General features: G+C 42.1%; 1 protein-coding gene across 1 annotated transcript in view; it reads left to right on the top strand.

Annotated features, from left to right (window-relative positions):
• Positions 1-20,730, top strand: part of GAD2 (glutamate decarboxylase 2) — a 73,273-nt gene that overhangs the window by 1,923 nt on the left and 50,620 nt on the right. Inside the window, exons 4-7 of the mRNA XM_016218656.2 lie at positions 299-532; positions 5,117-5,207; positions 5,758-5,870; positions 9,880-9,995. Of these exons, the coding sequence (XP_016074142.2) occupies positions 299-532; positions 5,117-5,207; positions 5,758-5,870; positions 9,880-9,995 (554 nt within the window). The remainder of the gene's footprint in view (positions 1-298; positions 533-5,116; positions 5,208-5,757; positions 5,871-9,879; positions 9,996-20,730) is intronic.

Raw genomic sequence — 20,730 nt, forward strand, 5'->3', positions numbered from 1 at the left:
TCATTTGGGGTGGGAGGTGGGGGAGAAATACTAAAATCTCTCATTCCTTGGTTTTTGAAAAATGCCTCCCTTTTAAAGAAAACGCTCTTCATTTCCAGAAGATCTTTTTAAACATACAGTCGCTCAGTTCATAGAGAAATTGCTGGATCAAGATCTTGCCTGGGTATTTTCATAGTAAAATTAAAATGTGGAATTTTGATGGCAGTATTCTGGACATATTAAGTTAAATAATATATGTTATTAAAATTAATTTTATTTGTTAAAAAATAAAATGTGGCGTTTTGATTCCACTCCTTAGACCTGCTGCCAGCGTGTGATGGAGAAAGACCCACCTTGGCGTTTCTGCAGGATGTTATGGATATTTTGCTTCAATATGTGGTGAAAAGTTTCGATAGATCAACCAAAGTGATTGATTTCCATTACCCTAATGAGCTTCTTCAAGAATATAATTGGGAACTGGCAGACCAACCACAAAATTTGGAGGAAATTTTGATGCATTGCCAAACAACTCTAAAATATGCAATTAAAACAGGTATTGTCCCATCAGAAATAATAAAGCTCTTTTTCTTTTCACAATCTTTATTTTTTTTTCTATAAAATGTTTTCTGTTTTTTGGAGTTACAGATATTTTCAAATTTACAAAATTTTTTCATCATTTAAAAAAACAGTCATTATTAGAATGATCCTAATCAAAAGCACCGATTACTATCATCAGTGTTAATGCTTCTGAAGTTGATAATGTCAGAAACATTATGTAATTATAAATCATCATATTTTACACTGCACATATTTGTCATGGAGATTAACCACTGATGTAGAAACAATCATTTGTCAGCAGAGGCCAGTAGAAGAGACCCAAAATGCAGGGGGGGGAGGGGAGAGGGGCTATGGAAATAAACACTCAAAAAAAAGAAACATGATCCAAACAAAAGCCCAAATACTAATGTAGTGCTGAGCATTTCCTTGGCATAGGAAGGTTCAGAAATTGGACAAACCATCCTATGTAATTGTTGGTGCAGAGGGATAATATTTTGGCATTGTCTCACATGGCCAACACTTTAGATTTGAACTCCAGGTTGTCTCTATTTTCAAAGAAATGTACACAAAAGAAAACACAATTCAAACTACCTTAACAATTTAGCCACATTATACAAGAACACATGCTTCATAGCCCCTCTGAATATAAGATAAAGGGAAAAGGGGGGTGGGGGAAATCAGATATCCTTAGGGGCAATTTATTGCTTTTCCACTGTACCCTTTGTACCCTCTCCATTTATGGTGCCAGGAGTACCATTTGTTGGGTGCATTCTAAGTTTTAATTTTGTCTACACCAAGTCAGCTGTTCATCTCCCAGGTCATGATTACCCCTTTCTTTTCTACATTGTCTCTGATCATCCCTATACAAGGTGGCACTACACTTCATCAGAGCCATAAAAAGGACTGAATTTTCCAGGGGAAAGGGAGAGACCTTGTGGATCTAAATTGATTTGTGGCTAATTGATTTGGAGCTGAATTTGATCCATATCATTCTAATCAACAACAAACATTTTAAGAATGTTTGCTGTGTGATTTTAGCTCTTTGTGTGTGTGAGTGAGTGTGTGTGTATGGTGTGTGTGGGGGGGAGGGGGGTTATTTGTATATTCTTTATACCAACCGAGAGGAAAGGTTGATGCATAGAAGAAACCTTAGGAAATTAATTTACTGAATTATTAGTGTCCACTTTTGTGAGACTATCGACTTAAAACTAAATACATAGAGAAAGGAATTTAGCTTGGTGATTTCTATTAGACTCAGTTTGTGCAGTATGGTTTTTGAAGGCTTATTGGATATTATTCTCAGTCATTCATGGAGAATCCACATGATGTATATACTAGGTATCAAAGATCGTTTTTTTTTTCTCCCAGCTTTTCATGTATCTGTAAGTACAAATCTGAACAATGCTTTTAATTCATTTTTGTTTGACCCATTCCCTTAACCGAATACTTAAATGTTTATAGTAAAATGCTACTTTTTTTTCTTTTTGCTACCAAACCAAAAAGAATCTATACAAATGTTTTACATCTTTGTCCTTAAAAACTGATGGTGTCTGAAATACAATTTTAAGAGTTAAGATAATGGAAATTGCAAGTCAATGAAAGTAATTCTGCCAGTCTTCCATTTAGTGTCAGGAAAACATGGATCAGTTCAATACTTTGATTTTTACCATAATGCTTGTAAACTTTTGGGCAAGTGTAGCTCTGATGCATGTTATTTAAAGTTCAGGGAAAAAATGATTAAGTTGGATTTCTAAGCAAGACATATTGATATTAATTCAATATCAATATTATTCATAACATACCTAGTCTTCCCCTCTGCCCTCAAATAGCATTTTAAAGAATTAACAGCGGTCACCTTTTTTTAACTAGCAAGGTTATAGGTTTTTATGCCATAACCTGACAAGTAGTACTACTTAGGGGCTGTAAAGCAGTTACCACTTTGCTACATTAAACATTTTAATGATTCTCAGGAGATTCTTTTACAAATTGCAACTTATCACCTGATTTCTACTGAAAGTCCTTAACCTAATTTCCACTTGGGCTCCAAGCTTAGAGAGGAGTGAGGGGCAGTGAGGAAATGCTTTTAAATGATGCCTTCATGTTTTATTAAAATTATCTCTGTAAGAAATATTAGAACTGAAAACTGCCAAGAACGATAGAATTCTGCAATAATTAGCCTTTGTGGGGGTCCTTCGATTTGGTGGTGGTGGTTGGGTGGTGGAGGAGTTAAATACTGTCTTGTATCCTTTAACCAAACCCGCAGACAAAGGAATTGGAGGGTCAGGAAGTGAGGCCCCCTTGGGCGCACGTTGCCAACACAAAGAGAGCAGTTTCGATGACTTTGAGCCCCTCCCCAGCGGATTGTAGACAGGCTGGCTGTGCCTCGTACCTGGCTCATTTGCTAATCTGTGGGGAGCATTCCAGAGCCCGGAGCAGCTCTAATCTCACCTCTCAAACTCGCTGTCTCCCTGGCTGCTCCGGCTGCGGTGGCCACCTGATTCCTGGAGCAGAGCCTCGGCACCGGGCGGTGGGGGGAGCGGCGGCGGCAGCTGGATGCCAGGGCTGCGGGACAGCGGGCGAGCTCCAGGGCAGGTCTCACACCTTTCCTCTCAGAGCCCTGCCTGGATTCACCGCAGCTTGTAGAGGTCATGCAAAGGGAGCAAAATAGTATTTCTTCAGAAACCAAGAGGTCATGTTGTTCTGACCTGTCAAATGATCTCCCTCTGTATTTTCACATCATTATCAGTGAATGAAAAATTTGAGGGAGGAGAGATTCAGGGAAAAATGGGAGACCAAGGCCAAAAAAGTATATAGAAGGGAGATGGGCCGTGGAAGCATCAAACTTGTTTCCAGTTTCCCAAAAGCAGTCATCAGGGGGGACTGGTCTTCTGACATCCTGGGCTACATACAACACAGGCCTTGGAATCCCTCTCAATTTTATGCAGGCGTTTTCATGCCAAAGTTTCCATAGAGTTGAATAGTGTGTGATAGGAGACACCAGATTCATGGAGAAAATGCATATGAATTGGTAGAGTAGATTAATGGATAGATTTGCTAATCCTCATTAATTTCCTCACTTTAAAGAAATGGCTTAAGGAAAGAGAGATGCGGGGGCACCAAGAGGGAGCAGAGGGCTAGGATTTCAGCTGTGAGCTCTAATGAAATGGGGAGTCAATGAGGCAGAGAGGAGCGGAGGGTTGTTCCAGAGGGCAGAGGCGTGGAGCCAGAAAGAAGGCTTTTTCACTTTCCGTGGATGCATAAACTGACAGGGTCAGAGTCACAGGGCCTGGAAAAGAGCAAAAAAGACAGACGGGCACTATGCAAGGCCACAGGGAGGTAAAACAATGGTGGAGATCGGGTTGAGAGCTGCACAAAACCCAGTCTCTCAGATGTGCTCCTTTCTTTGCCAGCTCCTATCTTTTCTCAGCATCTAATTGTCCAGCCACATGCCAGAGGCTGATAAGAGAGCACTCCAGTCCTAGAGATAAGCAGTGTGTTGACTTTGTCCCTACTTTCCGAATTGCCTTTTTTTATCTTGTTTTTCCCATGCTGGCGTGAAAGACTATCACATCCCCAGGCTTCAGACAGGTGTCCAGTAAGTGGCAGGTGCCTTTTTATCAGATGCTATTTCCATAATTGTTCATGTTTCAAAATTTTTGCTGCTAAGCAAATCACAGATTTATAGATAGGTTTTTATGGGGCAAGACATGAAAGTAGAATTCTAATGAGATACTTACCATCACATTTAAAATAATAGCCTCAAGAGTATTTAGATGTCAACCCCTTTAGAGAGTCTAAGAGAAATCCAGAAATTAATTAGATAAGCCTTGCTAATGGACTGATTGGTCCATTGACTATATCTTCATGTATCTTGTTGATAAAACAGTGATGTTGACTGTATTCATCTTTATTTTAAATCACAGCTATGAAAGAGTTCTGTTGTTTATAATTCAATATTTGGACAGAAAATAATTGACAAGAATTAGGTTTCTCCATGCCATCTTTAGACAATCATCACCTTTTGAATCCAGGGCAAATCATTCAACAGAATGTCCTATTTTCTCATTTTTGCCTTGTCTTTCGTAATCATCAGCCATTTGTCACTGATATTATTATGAATGTCGGCATGCCTGGTGGATGTCATGGTATGACTGATTCCAGAACAGCTTCAACAAAAAAGGATTTTCAGCAGCAAGAGTGTAAACAAGAAAAGCCTGTCTTTGAATAGCTTTGGACTGCACAAGCACTGTAGTCTACAAATATATTGAAAGAATGCTAGGAAATAAGCTTGCTTCCACATTGCAGGCCACATTTGTTATTTTTAATAGGGAATATTTAAAGGACAATTTTTAGAGTGTGTTTTAAGAAATACCAAAAATCCAAAATCGTCTCTCTTATTAGAGGCAATGTTCCTTTGGGATGTGTGTGCACGCACACACGCGTGCGTATTGGGTTTCTCAATATAGATTTCCTATTACTGAAGGATCTTTCAAGGTTCTTTAGCAAGAGAAATTGTGTGTATGAGATGCATTTATTTTCATTGGATGCAGTCCTGATTCTGCTATTCCATTTTATGCAGGGCATCCCAGATATTTCAATCAACTCTCCACTGGACTGGATATGGTTGGATTAGCAGCAGACTGGCTGACATCAACAGCAAATACTAACATGTAAGTAGGTAAATGTGTTTTTGTGTAATCCAGGATAATTATTAGTGAGATTCCATAGTCTTTATTCTAACTCACATGTGAAAATCTCTTAAAAGTAGTCCTTAAAATAGTGATATGGATGTCAGACGTACATCACTGTCACTCTAGCTTAACAGAATATAGCCTGATATAATTTTCATGCAAAGCTATACAACATTTTTAAACATAAAAGGGACCTTTTTTTTGCATTTTGGATTTATAATTATTTATACCATCGAAGAGAAACGAGACTAGATGTTGTCTTTTAAATAGTGTTACTCGGCAATGTTCTTTATTTATTCAATATGATAAATGACCCTTGTGGACCTAAGCCAATAATTGAAGCTCTTAACTTTACAAATATAGAAAAATGAGCAAAACTTTTAGAAGACATAATTTCCTCTCTGCTTAATGTATAACCATAACATTTGTGAGTGTAGGGTTTGAAAAAGGAAATGGTTCTGTAAAAATTGTAATGGTGAATTATTTATTTGAGTTACGTCCGTAAAGTGTGGTTATTACTACATTTCAGGTTCACCTATGAAATCGCTCCAGTATTTGTGCTTTTGGAATATGTCACGCTAAAGAAAATGAGAGAAATCATTGGCTGGCCAGGGGGCTCTGGCGATGGGATATTTTCTCCCGGTATATATTTCAACTTTTCTTTGTGTTTCTTCTGTTATGCAATGCCCTGTTATGAACCTAGGAAATCTTAAATATCTTGTCTGTATTTTTGCTTAGGTTAAATAGGTTGTATATTGATCAAAAAAATGAATGTCATTAAGTACGAATGACCATTCTCCATGCCTCCAAGCCAACCATCCCATGCTTGAACATTAGTTATTTGTGTTCAAAAAGAGCATAAACAAATATATTTACCCAGGACTTCTATTGGGATCCGCCACACAGGATGTATGCATCATGTGGAACAAAAGAATAAAGATTCCTAATAGGAGAATTCACTCTCCGATGCTCTTCCCAGAATTAGAGAAAGGAAAAGGGTAGCTCATTTAATAAAACATTCTCTGTTTGAGAGTGCATGACAGACAGATCTACTTAATAGATGCTAAGAACCTTGTTCCTTTGAAGCAACAGGCAGAGAAGCTGATTTACACGAATTTCAAGGAGGGTAGAGAGCGCCTCCCAGACAGTTTGTTAGAGCTACAAGAGAGGGTGATGATTTCTTCAGGAATTTTCTCATTCCTTCTCTGCTTTATCGTGCCGTTCAGTCTTTTGCACCCTGCTTTTTATCACCCTCCATTGCATTCTGAGCTCCATTATTTACACCTTTCCCCAGCCAAGAGAATCAACCTGAAACAAAGGCCTGCCCTTGGTTCCCAGGGGTGTTTGTGACCTTGGTTTGATGCAGAGAAGAAACAGAAGTTAGGAAGACAGTGGGAGAAGAGTCACTGACCCATGGGAAAGAAACCTGGTGTGCAGATCATCACCTAATCAGTGGCAGGAAGGAGGTCATCATAACAGGGTGGGTGCTCTCCTGGAGGAGCCAGCGCCACACCTGCCATTGTGCCAGGCCTAGCAAAGGCCACCCTATGATCTCTGTTCAGGAAATCTCCAAAGACAAGGGGATGATGGGGTAGGGGGGAGATAAAGAACAGATGGAAAGAGGAAATGCTAAACGGCAACAGTGGTGTCAAGGCCAGGGCTTAAATCAAGCAGCTTTACCTACAAGGTCAGAGCTGCTATTTTATTTTATGTTTTTAAAGCTACAGCACTTTTTTTTTTAGGTACTGAAGGAAAACATCTTAGTTAAATTGTAGGGAAAATTAGCCTTTTCTTTTGAAGTCACTGAACACCAGCTGTGATGAATTTTTAATCTAGCCTTTATTTTGTAGAGAAGTTAGTACTTAGTTTTTCTCTGGAAAACCATCCCCTATTGAGGGATCTTTGTCATCAGTGCCTGGAACTGATGCTCTTAAGGCTTAAGGTATTGTTCATGAGCCATTAGGGTAGGGTTCAGAGATCAACTTCACTTCTACCTTTATGCTTTCTCCTCTTATAAGGGTGGTTGCGTGATTGAGTTGTCCCTGAGAGAGCCAGGAGCATCCCAGGCTCTATTTTAATGGTCCTCAGGAGGGAGGAGAGAACAGCTGCTAACAGCTGCTCCTGTGGACCCTAAAAAGTTGACTAAAGGGTCTTGGGCCAGGCCTAATTTATCTGGCTGGTCTTAGAGCCCACCTGCCCCAGAAAATGTACTCTCAGAAGAAGCATCCTCTCTGGCAGTTCTGCTAAGCCAAGTGTGGACTTAGGGCTTCCCCACCACCCTCATCAGTGACAGGGAATGATCACAAGAAACTGTTAGACAAGACTGAAGCTTGATCATGGGGCTCCTTCCTTGGGCCCTAAAGACCCAAAAGGGAACCCACAGATGTCATGCTACAGTAATGTAACTTAAGCACTGCAAAGTGGGGAGGGGACAGAAGAAAAGGCCATTGGCAACCTGTTTCTTCTCTGCTCTCCATGGACATTACAGAGGAAAGGTTGATAGCATCCTTAATCACTGACGGATGCTTTTCTAGGTAGCAGTCAGCCTTATTCCCGGAGTGAAGGGTCTTACAATTTGAGGGGTGGGGATAGGGGAAATCATATATATTACATGCCAGAGATCTGAAAGTCCTGTTACCTGGGACTAAACATGAAGAGTTAAGTCTGTGGCTGAATATATCGCTCAGCTAGTTGCCTCACACCTTCACCTGTAACATCCAGAGACTTCGTGCTTCATGGAAAGTCCTTTGGGATTTCTAGAAGAAATCTGTTTATATGATGTCACCTATGCCTGACAGCCACAGAGAACTGAGCATTTGTCACTGCTCAGCAAGTCATGAAGGACTGAGGGAAAGAGGAAAGGCTTGGCTTAGTCACAATCCTTTCCTGTCTACAGGATTTTCGGAATGAGTCAAGGCTTGCTTTCACATCCTTTCTCTGGAAGCTTCATGGGCAGCAAGAGCAGGCAGGACTCGTGGATCTGTCCTCCTGCCTGTACTGCACAAAGCAGTCTGCTCTGTCCAGAGGCCCAGAAACCGCTTCATCCGTCTCAGGGCTGCTGAACCCTCAGAGAATCACTGAGGTGCAAACCGAAGAGGGGAAGGCAGAGCTGGGAGCTTCTTGGATAAGTGTCCTGTGAAATGCACTTTCTTTGTGTACATCTTTCCCTTTGTCTTCTGCTCTCTTTTTTCCCCAGCCTGTCTGAAAAGAATGAGGGCAGCGGTTCTCAGTGGGAGAATTTTGCCCCCCAATTTTTCCCCCAGGGGGCATTTGGCAATGTCTGGAGACATTTTTGGTTGTCACTCTGATGGAACATAGTGCTGCTGGCATCTGGTGGGTAGAGGCCAGGGATACTGCTAAACACCATGCAGTGCACAGCCCCCTACAAGAAGTTATCCAGCCCAAAATACTGTTAAGTGCCGGGATTGAGAAACCAGAACTGGAGTGCAAGTTCCTTTAAAAACTCCTCCATTCCCTACACAGTCAGAGTTTTAGACGGGGTGTCTGCTCAGAGCAGGTCTGACCTGGATTCTGCTTGCCCCATGTCTCTGGGGTCTGGAAAAAGTAGAAATTGTCCTCATTCTGACTGACGACAGAGCCAGGATCTGGTGGACGACTGCTCTGTATCAGGCTGCTTTCTTGCGTCAGAGCCCAGGGCTCATGAGGCAAAGATCGTGCCCCAAAGATCGTGTGGGCCATTCAGCCACATACTGAGAGCCCTTCTGCTCCTAAGCCACGCAAAGGGAAAGGAACTCAGGGTCCTCACTTAATGGCAGGGCCTGGGCGTGTTCTGCTTTGAGTGAGAGGGGGAGATAGTACTTCACTCTGCCTCATGATCTCACAGTTTCCATGCTGGCATATTCATTTGCATGCACAACAATTTGTCTTTTTGCTGGATAGCAAAAATCCTAACCTTTCCAACAGTCCTGGGGGAGATGTCACTTTTCTCTGTTTATCAAACAAGACTCTACTTAACAGATACAAATTTTATTGTATGAAATCTTTGACAGCCTTAGGATGACACAGGAAAAGTAATTCAATATGAACTTAAAATTCCCTTAGTTGCACATTTCCTATAATTATAAAATAAGATTTTGTTAACTATTAACGATTCTATTTTAATGATATCTTTAGGAGGAAAGAAGTATTTATAGGGAATTAGCAAATGAGTATGATGAGCTGGACTTGGATGTTGATTAACATCAACTGATTTGTATCAGTTCAAGTGCAAGGCATTGTATGAACTGGAATGAAAAGAAATGTCTTCTACATGAGGATATAAGTAAGATTTTCCTAAGCCTCTTGCTGAATGACTGCACTCACAAGCTGGGAAGGAAGGCAGCAGTTTCTCAGTTCTTAAAAGCCTCTTCCAAGAGTTCCCAGCCACAGCAGAATCAGTTGCAGTTTCCCTTAGTGACAGAGATGGGTTGTGGAGGTGGGACATCTGTCTATGGTTGGTCCCTGCGCTCCTTCTCTGGACCCTCTTAGCTGGTGCCTGAGTCTGAGGACCGAGTTCAAGGACAGCCAATAAAAAGGTCTTCTCCTGTGTCCAAGGAGGACTCTAAGTCAGTGGAAATAGGAATGCAGCTTGCATGTGAAATGATGTTGATAATGACCACGAAAGGGAATTGTGTGTTGCTGTGCACTTTAGGTGGCGCCATATCGAACATGTATGCCATGCTGATCGCACGCTTCAAGATGTTCCCAGAAGTCAAGGAGAAAGGAATGGCTGCTGTTCCCAGGCTCATTGCCTTCACGTCTGAGCATGTACGTGTTTCTCTTCTCCCCAAGTTTAAGGTTGTATTTCATAAAGCCCGGGTTTAAGGAATGATGTTTGGAAATGCTTTATCCTAGGAGGTTCTCTTTCCAGAAGATGCTTTTTGGAAAAGAATGAGGGGCAGAGAACAGCTGAGTGGTACAATGGGTTGAATTTCTCTTGGAAATTTAGGAAAATTCTTAAAGAGAAAGCAGGATGTTTTTACCCGCAGTTCCTACACTTCACTTTTTAGTAGTAATGTTGTGTGTTGGGGAAGAGCGAAAGCAGAGTGATTATGAACTCATTTGGACTATTGACACTACTGTGCCTACATAACTCAAAACTCCAAAGTATCCAGTTGATACAGTCTTTGTGTTTAAAAATTCTGATCAGATATTCTAGCCTCATGGTGTCTTGAACCATGTAATGTTAACCTTTGGCAGACTTAACCACTGTAGAGAAATGGCATAGTGATCTGTCATATCTGATCTCCGGGCCAGATGTGTCTCAGCCAGTCACAGGCTCCTATGTACCACCAGACTGCTGGCCAGCCAAGATGCTGGGGGCTCTTGTCTCCCTTCTTGAATTCCAGGGCATAGTGTTTCAAATTCCTTCTTTGGCCTTCAAAGAGCTAAGGCCACCGAGGCACTGAAACAATGGCCCATCCTGTTCACTTAAATTGCACTAACAGCTCTGCGAGGCTGCCAGCTTCCTCTCACATCCAAGGTGAGCTCAAAGCCACACTGCAGCTGTGTGAGCAGCATCCCCATACAGAGCTCTCCTACCACACGGGCCTGCAGTGAACGAGAGACTGTTCTTAGGGTGTTATGTAAGCATCACCTGCTGTGTCATTCCTAAGATGGCTCCTTCACAACCTTGCCTCAAAGTAGCGTAGGGTTTGGAAAACAGCTGCCTAAAAGATGAAGAAGCCCTTTGATGGTGGGGAAAATAGGAAATGGGGAGGGAAGAGAGGGGTCTATAGGGAGACTGGAAGCTCCTGAAAGAGATATCAGTCAGGAGAAGCAGGGAATTATGGTGGGCCTCAGATCTACTACGGAACTTTTCTTTTTATGTTTTAAGGGGTGTGTGTGTGTGTGTGTGTGTGTGTGTGTGTGTGTGTGTGTGTGTGTGTGTGTGTTACAAGGAAACTAAGGGCAAGTACAGTAAGTACAATTCATAACCACAGCAGTAACCATGGGATGTGTGTGTGTGTGTGTGTGTGTGTGTGTGTGTGTTACAAGGAAACTAAGGGCAAGTACAGTAAGTACAATTCATAACCACAGCAGTAACCATGGGATAAAAACAACTAAAGATTTATGTTAACAAATTATCTTTAGCATGTTGTTTTTAGTCATGTTGACCATAAACATAGTGGCTTAAAACAACGTGACTTCATTATCTTACAGTTCTGGAGGTCAGCACCAAACATGGGTGAGGCAGGGCGGGGTTCCTTCTGGAGACAGTAGGGGAGAAACCTTTTCCTTGCCCTTCCAGCTTCCAGATGCCACCTGCCTTCCTTGGGTCATAGCCCCTTCCTCCATCTTCAAAGCATGGAGTGTCTTCAGATCTCTCTCTCTCTCTCTCTGACCTCTGTTCCCGTCACCATATCTCCTTCTCTGGCTCCGACTCTCCCATCCCCTCTTTCCCTTGTAAGGACCTTTGTGATTACTTGGGTCTACCAGGTAACCTAGGATAACCCCCATCTCAGCACCCTTAATTTAATCACATTTGTAAGATCCCTTTTGCTATGTGAGGTAACATATTCCCAGGTTTCAGGGATTAGGATATGGACATCTTTGGGGAGGAAAGCGTTATTCACTTTACTAGGCCTAGTACACCCATCATCAACTAATTTTCACTTCTCAGCTTCTCCAAGAGTAGAAAAACATGATGCATTTTTTTTCTAATTTCTGTTTCCCTACAGTGGATTTGGACCCCTACATAGTTAAATGTTATTATATTCTCAGTCTCAAAACTTCCAGATGTTCTTATATTGGGTATCTTTTTCTTTTGGCTTCTGTGCTGATTACATGACCTGAAATGGGGTTGGTCAACCAGCAAGCTGCCCTGTGCTCTCTGGTTTCTGCATGAGTTTCTTGGGCTCAAGCTTCACGCAAATTGACTTAACCTTGCCCGGATAGCTCAGGTCATGTGGCCTGCGAATGATTTTGCTATGCCTTATTTTCGTGATGTTGCAAACTTTGTTTATAAGGCAAAGAAAGGTAATTCAGTTATACAACAACCATGTGATTCTCCCTCCTCTTTCTTGGATCTGTATCCACACACATAATTATGAAAGAACATTTGAATTATAAACCTGCCCTAAAATACCAACTCGTTCTAAATACAGGTTTATTTTTGGCAAACAAACTGTATTTCTAAGGTATATATAACATGTTATATTTGGTAACTCTTTTACTGTTTTCAACACAGTTCCAATATACATTAGCTCATTTGATTCTCAGGACAATCTTGTGGGACAGGCAGAACAGAGAATATTTTAAAAATGAAGAGGCTGCAGTTAGCTGTGTAGACAGAGCCAGGATTAAATGGGTTTCCTGACTCCCAGACCAGTGAGGTCCCTGCCTTGACTACCAATATAGAAACCAGATTAAAAGATTCAACAACAAAGTTTTGTACATCACAGTTCATCAACTGATTTAACATTTTCTACCTTCCTAAATCAAATTTCCACCAAGAACTTTTTCTTAATGTAAAGGTGATGCTAAATTGTTACCTACCCCAAAGAAAAAAACCTCATTATCCCATAAAGCTGGGTTGGAGGGGGTTTTCAGAGGTTATTGAAAGCACTCCTGTGTCTCTCTGAACACTTGATCCAAATCATTCTGGACAGGTGGGTCCTTAAAAATAAGTCCTGCCCTTGAAGCTCCAGGTTAAGAAGTAACTTGATCCTCAGGCCTGGATCCTTTGGGGCTCATACCTCAGCACCATTCCATTCCATTTGTCATTTAGTGTAGCTCCTTTCAGCTTTAGGCCAAGCCATATATTCCCCTAGTCCTTCCAGATTTTGCAATCCCTATGTCTCCACCAGCCCCAGAAACATATCTCCACAGGCTGAAGAAAGAAAATTACCAAGTCACATCTCAAATGCCTTTTCTCTAGACCAAACAATTTCCATATTTGCATGGAGCTTCCTTTCCTGAATCACTTGACCTGCAGGGAGAAGGGGTGGTGGAGGAGCTTCTGTGTGGACGCAGTGAGGAGACAGAGCAGCTGCTCCACATGTTTTCTCTCTTCCTGCTCTTTGAGAGTCTCCAAGGCCCACGACTTTTGGGGAATCAAATGAAAGCCTCATAAAACACTTACATCAGTGCCTAGAGCATAGGAAATCTATGTAAATATGAGGTAACTTAAAACAAAACAAAACAAACAAACAAAAAAATCACCCTTTGCTTTATAGATGAAGAAACCAAGTCTCAGAGGTAGAAGATACTTTGCCCAATGTTTCGTGGCCATTCACTGGCTGAATCAGGTCTAGAGCCTGTTTCCCAATAGTCTCAGCACTGCTCTTTCAACTGCTGGACCAGAGGAGCTGAACAGCACTCTCTAGCTAGCCACTCTACGCTCACTTGTAGCACCTTTTCTCAAATCCTAACCACCTCCCCCACCTCCCACCCTTCATTGGCTGTTCTAGTGCTAATATAATTTCCTGATCTATTGAACCTGGTCCAGTTCTGTCCTTTCAAGTGGCATTGAGAAACTTTGTCGTCTTCCAGCAGCCAATGAAACCAGAAACTTCACACATTTAGGAAAGAAAAGGTCATCCTTTATTTTCAAAATGACCCATCTCTCTTTCTCCCTCTCTCTCTCTCTTTCTTTCTCTCAATCCTTTGAAAGTCCCAACCATGAGCTTAATTCCAAATTCCCCTTATTTCCTCATGTGACACAAGATCTTCCAGAAATAGCTTCAATTAAATGGCATAATTGCATCCAGGAAAAATGTTCATAATCATAACAGACACTGGATCTTTCAGGCCAGTCACCACAACTAACTTACTCAACTCTTCACAAGCCAGACCCAGCTCATGTCCACGTCACCCGGAGCCAGTCGCCAATGTTCTGCCGAGGCCTCTCATGGCTTCAGCCCACTTCTTTGGGGAAGTGATTTTCATAGTTGCTTTGGAAGGATGTTTTTCACATAACACTATTTGAAAGGATTTCAACTGCAAAAATAGGTCTCTTTGATGAAAAACACACACAAACTAATGGCAACCCAGGCAGCTTGGAAAAAGGCAGCTCCCGTGTACTGATTCCCATTAGACAGAAACAGCCTGACAGAGCTTTCAGTAAGTGAATCATGAGTCAGATTCAGCTCACCTTTAGCACCCCCTGCTCTGCTTTCTTTTCACTTCAGGGCCCTCATCACCCTTGTGTTTTCTCCTTTATCCAATCCCATCAAAACCTACTCTCAAGAGACAACCTGAGAGCCATGGAAATAACTGTCGAACCTAAGTGTTGCCTCTCCTGGGGGTATTTCCATTGCAACAGGAGACAAAGGAATGAGGCAACAAGGCATAAGTCCAACCACTGGCCAGTGAGACATTTTCTTTATTCCTTTGCTCAGTGATGTTGTGTACCAAGCATTGCCTCGGACACAAGGGAGACAGCAGTGAACAGAACAGACCCAGTGCTTGCTTTTAAGGAGCACACATTATACTGGAGAAGGGAAGAATAAGGAGGGGACCATCCCCTTTCCCAGTGCCCCTGAGATCACATTCCACATGGGTGACTAACTCTCCTGTCCTGGATGCTAGGTCAGGAATAACTGGATAGACTTATTTTTCTCCAGTTTAGTGGATAAAGCCCTTAAGGTTTGGAAGTGACCAGAAATGATGACAGGCCCTGCTCTGCCACCTCCAAGGACATGACCTCAGATTAGCTACTTTATTTCTTCCTTGTCTCTAAAATGGGAATTATGATACCCAGCTCACATAGTTTTTGAGAAGATGAAGTGAGATAATACATGTCAAGGCATCGAGCACAGTGCTTGGCCTTTGGTAAGTACTCCACAAATGGCTGTTAACATTGCCATTATAACCAGCCCCCTTCTGGTGTCCCACATGGGAAAGAGTTGAGCCCATCCAGGAGGCAAGATAGAAGCAGCGTGAAGAGCAGTGACATGTCTGGGGACGCATCTAGGGGCAAGTTATTGCCTTACGATGGATATGGCCCCTCTCCCAAAATACCAGAACAATATTCAAGGATTCATAGTTTAAGAGAGTTTTAAAACTCTATTGTTACTTGTATGATTTTGATATTTCCCTACATACTCTACATGGCATATGCCTAGTATAAGACAAAGCGAATTGGCATTAATTTTGTCTGAGGATTTCCAAATTCTGCTCTTGGGAGACTTAAGGGTGGTTTCTCGGTAGGCAGGAGGGCAGGAGAGTAAGAAAGGGCATGGCTGCGGATGCCAGGTGATCCACAGACACTTCGCATCCCGCAGCTACACTCGTCACACCAACTCTACTGAGAGAGGAATTCCTCACTGCAGCTGAGTAAATGGTGGCTCAGAGTGAGAAAGTAACTTGCCTAAATAAAGCCAGGCATCCAACTCAGGTCATTTTGTCTCAAATGACCTCTTTCCATATACATTTTCATTTCACTCTTCTCAGGATCCTAAAATCACGGAAATAATTGCTTTCCATTGAGTTATCTCTATGACATGCTCTGTTCATGTTTGACACCAAATATCCTTGGATCTTTTTTCATGTCAGCTTAAGCCTGGGACACTCCAGGACCTTGTAACACGTACTTTGGTCACAAGCTCACAGTGGGATGACTTTATAGAGCTGAGTGTGACTAATAAGGTAGCAGCTTCACAGAAATGCCTTGTGTGCACATCCATATCACTCTGACTCACAAAGTGTCTCTAAGAACATGGCTGGGTAATCCCCTCCTCTCCAAGTCATCATAATTAGAAACTGATGAGGTGGTCTCACAGAGTACAAGCTTCTTTGTAAACCAGATGCTTTAGAAAGCAGAAAGCTCTTAGGTCATTTGATGAACAGAAGCAGGAACAAAGGCTACTAGTCTCTCTGACAAATGGAGCTATCATTTCCCTCAAATCTCAGAATGTATGAGAGGTAAACTAATGGGTGTGTGGGAGGGGTGCCAAGAAGCTGGTGGACAAGGGAAGACTGTTGGTCCTGCAATCTTGGAGGGGAGGAAGGGGGTCCAAGACAGGGGACAAGTCAAAGTAGTAGATTCCAGTTCATTCATAGTTTGAGCTTCAATATTTATTTGTTAGGAAACCTGGATGTGTTATGATGCGTAATCCATTCAGCTGTGCTCAGTGTTCCTCCACATATGCTCCACCCACAAAGGGGGAGAGTGTTGGCATAAAAGGACAATTAACAAACCTTAGAGCTTTTCATAGAATGCCAGAAGAGTTAAGAGCTGAGATTTCCAACCAAGTGTGTCCTTTCTCTTTTCTTTATTTGAGGTCTCTGGTTGCTTCTTTCTTCCCCCAAGCAGCTGGTGTGTTTAGAAGGCCCTACACCTACTTCCTGCTTGAGAAAGACCCCACCTTAGGTTTTCTGGGGTGGGTCTCAAGAAGACCTCTGGACTTGCTTTAGAATGGGCTTTAGATTAGAGGCATTGGGGTTCACTTGACCTACCATCATCTGACTCCGATCACCAATACTACCCCTCAACATTGGGACTTGTGGTCAGAGATTTATGGAAGTAAATAGTGGATATTTCCCTGGATTTGTTCTCTGAGTGTATCGTCCAGTTCAACAAATATTAATTAACTGTATGCTACAATAGAGTTTTGCTCTCACGCAGCCTATGTTCTATTGGGGTACAGAGGGTAGGTAAAGTAATAAATATTTAATGTCACATGGTGACAAGAGAATGGAGTGGTAGTGGGCTATTCTACAAGATGGTCATAAAAGGTCTCTGTAGAAGTGATACATAGCAGAGACCTACATCTATCTGAGGGAGGATTTTTCAAGAAATGGAATAGCAACTACAAAGGTCCAGAGGCAAGAGCAAGTTTAGCAAGCTCACAGAAGACCAAGAAAGCCAGTACCACCAGGTAGAGAGAGAGAGAGGAGGGGAGGTAGGACACAAAGTGAGGAGGGGGTGGGAGTAAAGGTAACTAGGTACTGAGGGCTGTCTTAATCATCTCTGTGTTCCTTGAGTCTAAAAGATTTCCCTGAAGCCCTGTGGTCCACTGGGCTGTTAATCTGAGCCTCACTTAAATATCTGGATGTGACTAGCAATGGCTTGAAAGAATTAATGCAACTTTCCAAACTGCTTATCTAAATTGTAAAGAAGAAGAGAAACCAGCGTGTCAAGAGACTGAAGTGGTTTGTCTCAGAACTTTCTACCATTCCCCTTACACTCCCACCATCCCTAAGACAGGTAAGATTTACTGTCCCCATTAAAGAAGGAAGGAGCTGATTTGCACCTTCCAGTCCCCGGGCTGGATGAAATGGCAGAGCTCATGCCTATGGGCTCTCATTCTCACGCCTTCTCACTTTGGACAGTATCATCCCACCCAAGCCCAGAGAAAAACCTGCTTACTTTTTACTTCATAATTATAAAATCCCATACTTATTTGCACGTGTTGTAAATGTCAACTGAATCATATAGCCTGTATCTACTTATATTTTTTAAAAGATAGAGAAATTAATTTTTATTTAGTACAAATTTAAAACCATATGAGTTTTAACATCTACTATCCTTGAATTGAAATATGATTTAGTTCTAAATAAGCACTGGATTCTATCAGGGGGCCTATTGTTATTTTTCCAAAATCAGGGTTGGGGAGGCAAGAGGGGCATTCACTCATTAGCTCATTCCCCAGCTATTCTATTGATGAACTGATTATTACAACAGTCTTGATTTAAGGGACACATCTGAATCCTTATAGCTTCCCAATTTTGTTTATTGTTTTGCTTTCTGAATCCACCCAGAACAGTCAGTCTATTCCTCTATTCCTGCCTTGGCACAGCCCTCCAGATACAAAGGCCACCCATGCCACCTCTCCCTCTTTTCTTCTGCTCATGACCAAGTGTTCTCTGCTGCTGTGCTCTGGTTCATCAACAAGTGGTTCCATGAGACATGGCGCTAAGGATTAAAAATGATTCTCCGCCAGCACAGAGAGATGGGCCATTTAAGCTGGCTTCACTGTTTCTTCCTCATTAGACAGTGTCTTTTTTCTCTCTCTCTCAAGTTCCTTCCTCTTTATGGATCCCTTGCTATTTGTGGACAACATTTAGCTATTTCCCTGCTCCCTTTCCTGAAAATATAAACAGTGTTCGGCATCTAATTTTCTTTTTCATGCCTCATATCACCTTTGTTCCCCATCTTTAAGCTTCCTATTTGGGCATGTGTTTGTCTTTAAGTGTGTGGCATTTGGTACAGTGATCAATTATCCTGGTTAATTGCTCCTCATTTGAGAATCTCTATTCTTTCTCATTAAAAACCAGATGAGAGGACCTCCTCTCATTGACCAGGTGCACCAGATCTCTTACTTATCCCCAATTTGCCATTTGGCAGTTTAGTGCTTACAAGCTCATTCACTGAGGGGCCTAATTTGAGTAGCTTGTGCTTGCTCAGTGGGGCAGCTGTTTCCTCTGTTCTGTGCCCTCCTGGCAGGGAGACAGCACTGTTTTTTCATTTTCTCGGGTGGCCCAGGGATCTGCTAAATAAGCAGGAGAGAGCAGTATTTTTTTAGTGGGGGAGACATGCATCTTTACAAACCCAATTAGGCTTTCTCTCCTAGTTCCCAGGTATCTTGGTAACAAATGTCCACTTTGTCTTTCTGAGGTTGTAAAATGAGGCTAATGGCCCTTTCTCATTACTTCTCAGCTACACTAGGCTTTTTAACACCTCTGTTCAGTGCCTCGTTTACTGGTTTACATTATTTGCTGCTGTTTTAAATGTGACTTCCTCTTTCTTATGAGACACACCTCCTAAAAGTATGTAGCAGCTCCTGTGCTGCATATTTAAGAATTCAGATAAGTCAAAAGTGGGCATTTGACGAGAGAGTACACTCAGGAACCATAACTTAAAATTCCAGTCAGCAGGCCTTTGGAGACGTAAATTGAGGGAGCTTAATGATCTGTAGTTAATAGTGAGAGGCTGCTGAGCAGATGCAGGACAGCTGGGCTTAGGTTAGCCTTTCTCAGCTTTCCAAATTGCAGGGTGATACAGCCATTGAGATTCAGATTCCTACCCGGAATCAATAGCCAAGAGCACGAAGATGTGGCGGTGCCTTGGCAGTGTGGCCTTTTCCACAGTGTTCTGCCCAAGCCAGGATCCGATGCCTCCCTCCTGAGCCCACCCAAGGCTGGGCAGTCACCTGTACAACCAATAGCCCCTCCAACAAGTCTGGGACAAAAAGTACTGAATTTAAAGCCAGTCTCTCCCTCTTACTTGAGTGAACACAATTTCACTGAACTCGAGAGAAACAGTGTAATCTCTTGGTAGCAAAATACACATTTGGGAGCCATATATCCACAGCTGCCGGAGGCAGTTGATTGTTTTTACTCCTGGTATATAAAACCGCCTTGGATTACTGTGTGTTGGGATAGCAGGTCCTTTTACAATTTCCAGGATCTTATTATTTTCACTTAAAAGTCCAAATGAATTCAACAACAACAGCAAACAAGCTAGCAAAGAAACAAAAAACCTATTCAAAAATGGGCAAAGGACTTGTATAGACATTTCTCCAAAGAACATGTACAAATGGCCAATAAGCACATGAAAGTATGCTCAGTGTCACTAATCATCGGAGAAATGCAAAGCAAATCCATAATGAGGTATCGCTCTACACCCATTAGAATGACTATTCTCAAAAACAGAAAATAGCTGTTGACATGATGTGGAGAAACTACAACCATTGGGCAGTACTGATGGGAATGGAAAATGGTGAAGCTGCTGTGGAAAGCAGTATGACAATTCCTCAAAAACAGAATTACTGCCCAGCTGGAGTGGCTCAGTGGTTGAGCATCAACCCATGAACCAAAAGATCGTGGTTAGATTCTCAGTCTGGGCACATGCCCGGGTTGCCATCCCAGTAGCGGACATGAGGGAGGCAGCCAATCAATGCTTCTCTCTCATCACTGTCTCTCTCCCTCTCTCCCTTTCTCTCTGAAATCAATAAAAACATATTTTAAAAAATAGAATTACCGTATTATTCAGCAATTCACTTCTGAGTATACCCAAAAAGAATTAAAAGTAGGGCTCAAAGAGATATTCATACACCCATGCTCATAGTACCGTTATCCCCATGGCCAAAAGGTAGTAGCCACCCAAGGGTTCATTGCTGGATAAATGGAAAAACAAAATGTGATGTGTACATCCAGTGACTGGGATTCAGCGTTGAAAATGAAGGAAATTCTGCCATAAGCTACAACATGGATGAACCTTGAGGACATTATGCTCAGTCAAATAAGCCCACAAAAGGACAAATCGTCTATGGTTCCACTTATATGAGGTTCCTAGAATAGCCAGATTCATAGAGATGGTGGGTAGAATGGTGGTCACCAAGGGCTGTGGAAAGGGAGGAATGAGGAGCTGTTGTTTCATGGGTACAGGGTTTCAGTTTTGCAAGATGAAAAGGGCTCTAGCGATGGATGGTAGTAATGGTTGCACAACAGTATTAATGTCCTTAAGGCCACTGAATTGTGCATTTAAAAATGGTTAAGATGGTAAATGTTATGCTATGTATACTCCGCCACAATGGTTTTTTAAAGCCCAAGTGAA

This window comes from Miniopterus natalensis, chromosome 1 (assembly GCF_054644295.1).
Source record: "Miniopterus natalensis isolate mMinNat1 chromosome 1, mMinNat1.hap1, whole genome shotgun sequence".
In the NCBI taxonomy this organism is placed as follows: Eukaryota; Metazoa; Chordata; class Mammalia; order Chiroptera; family Miniopteridae; genus Miniopterus; species Miniopterus natalensis.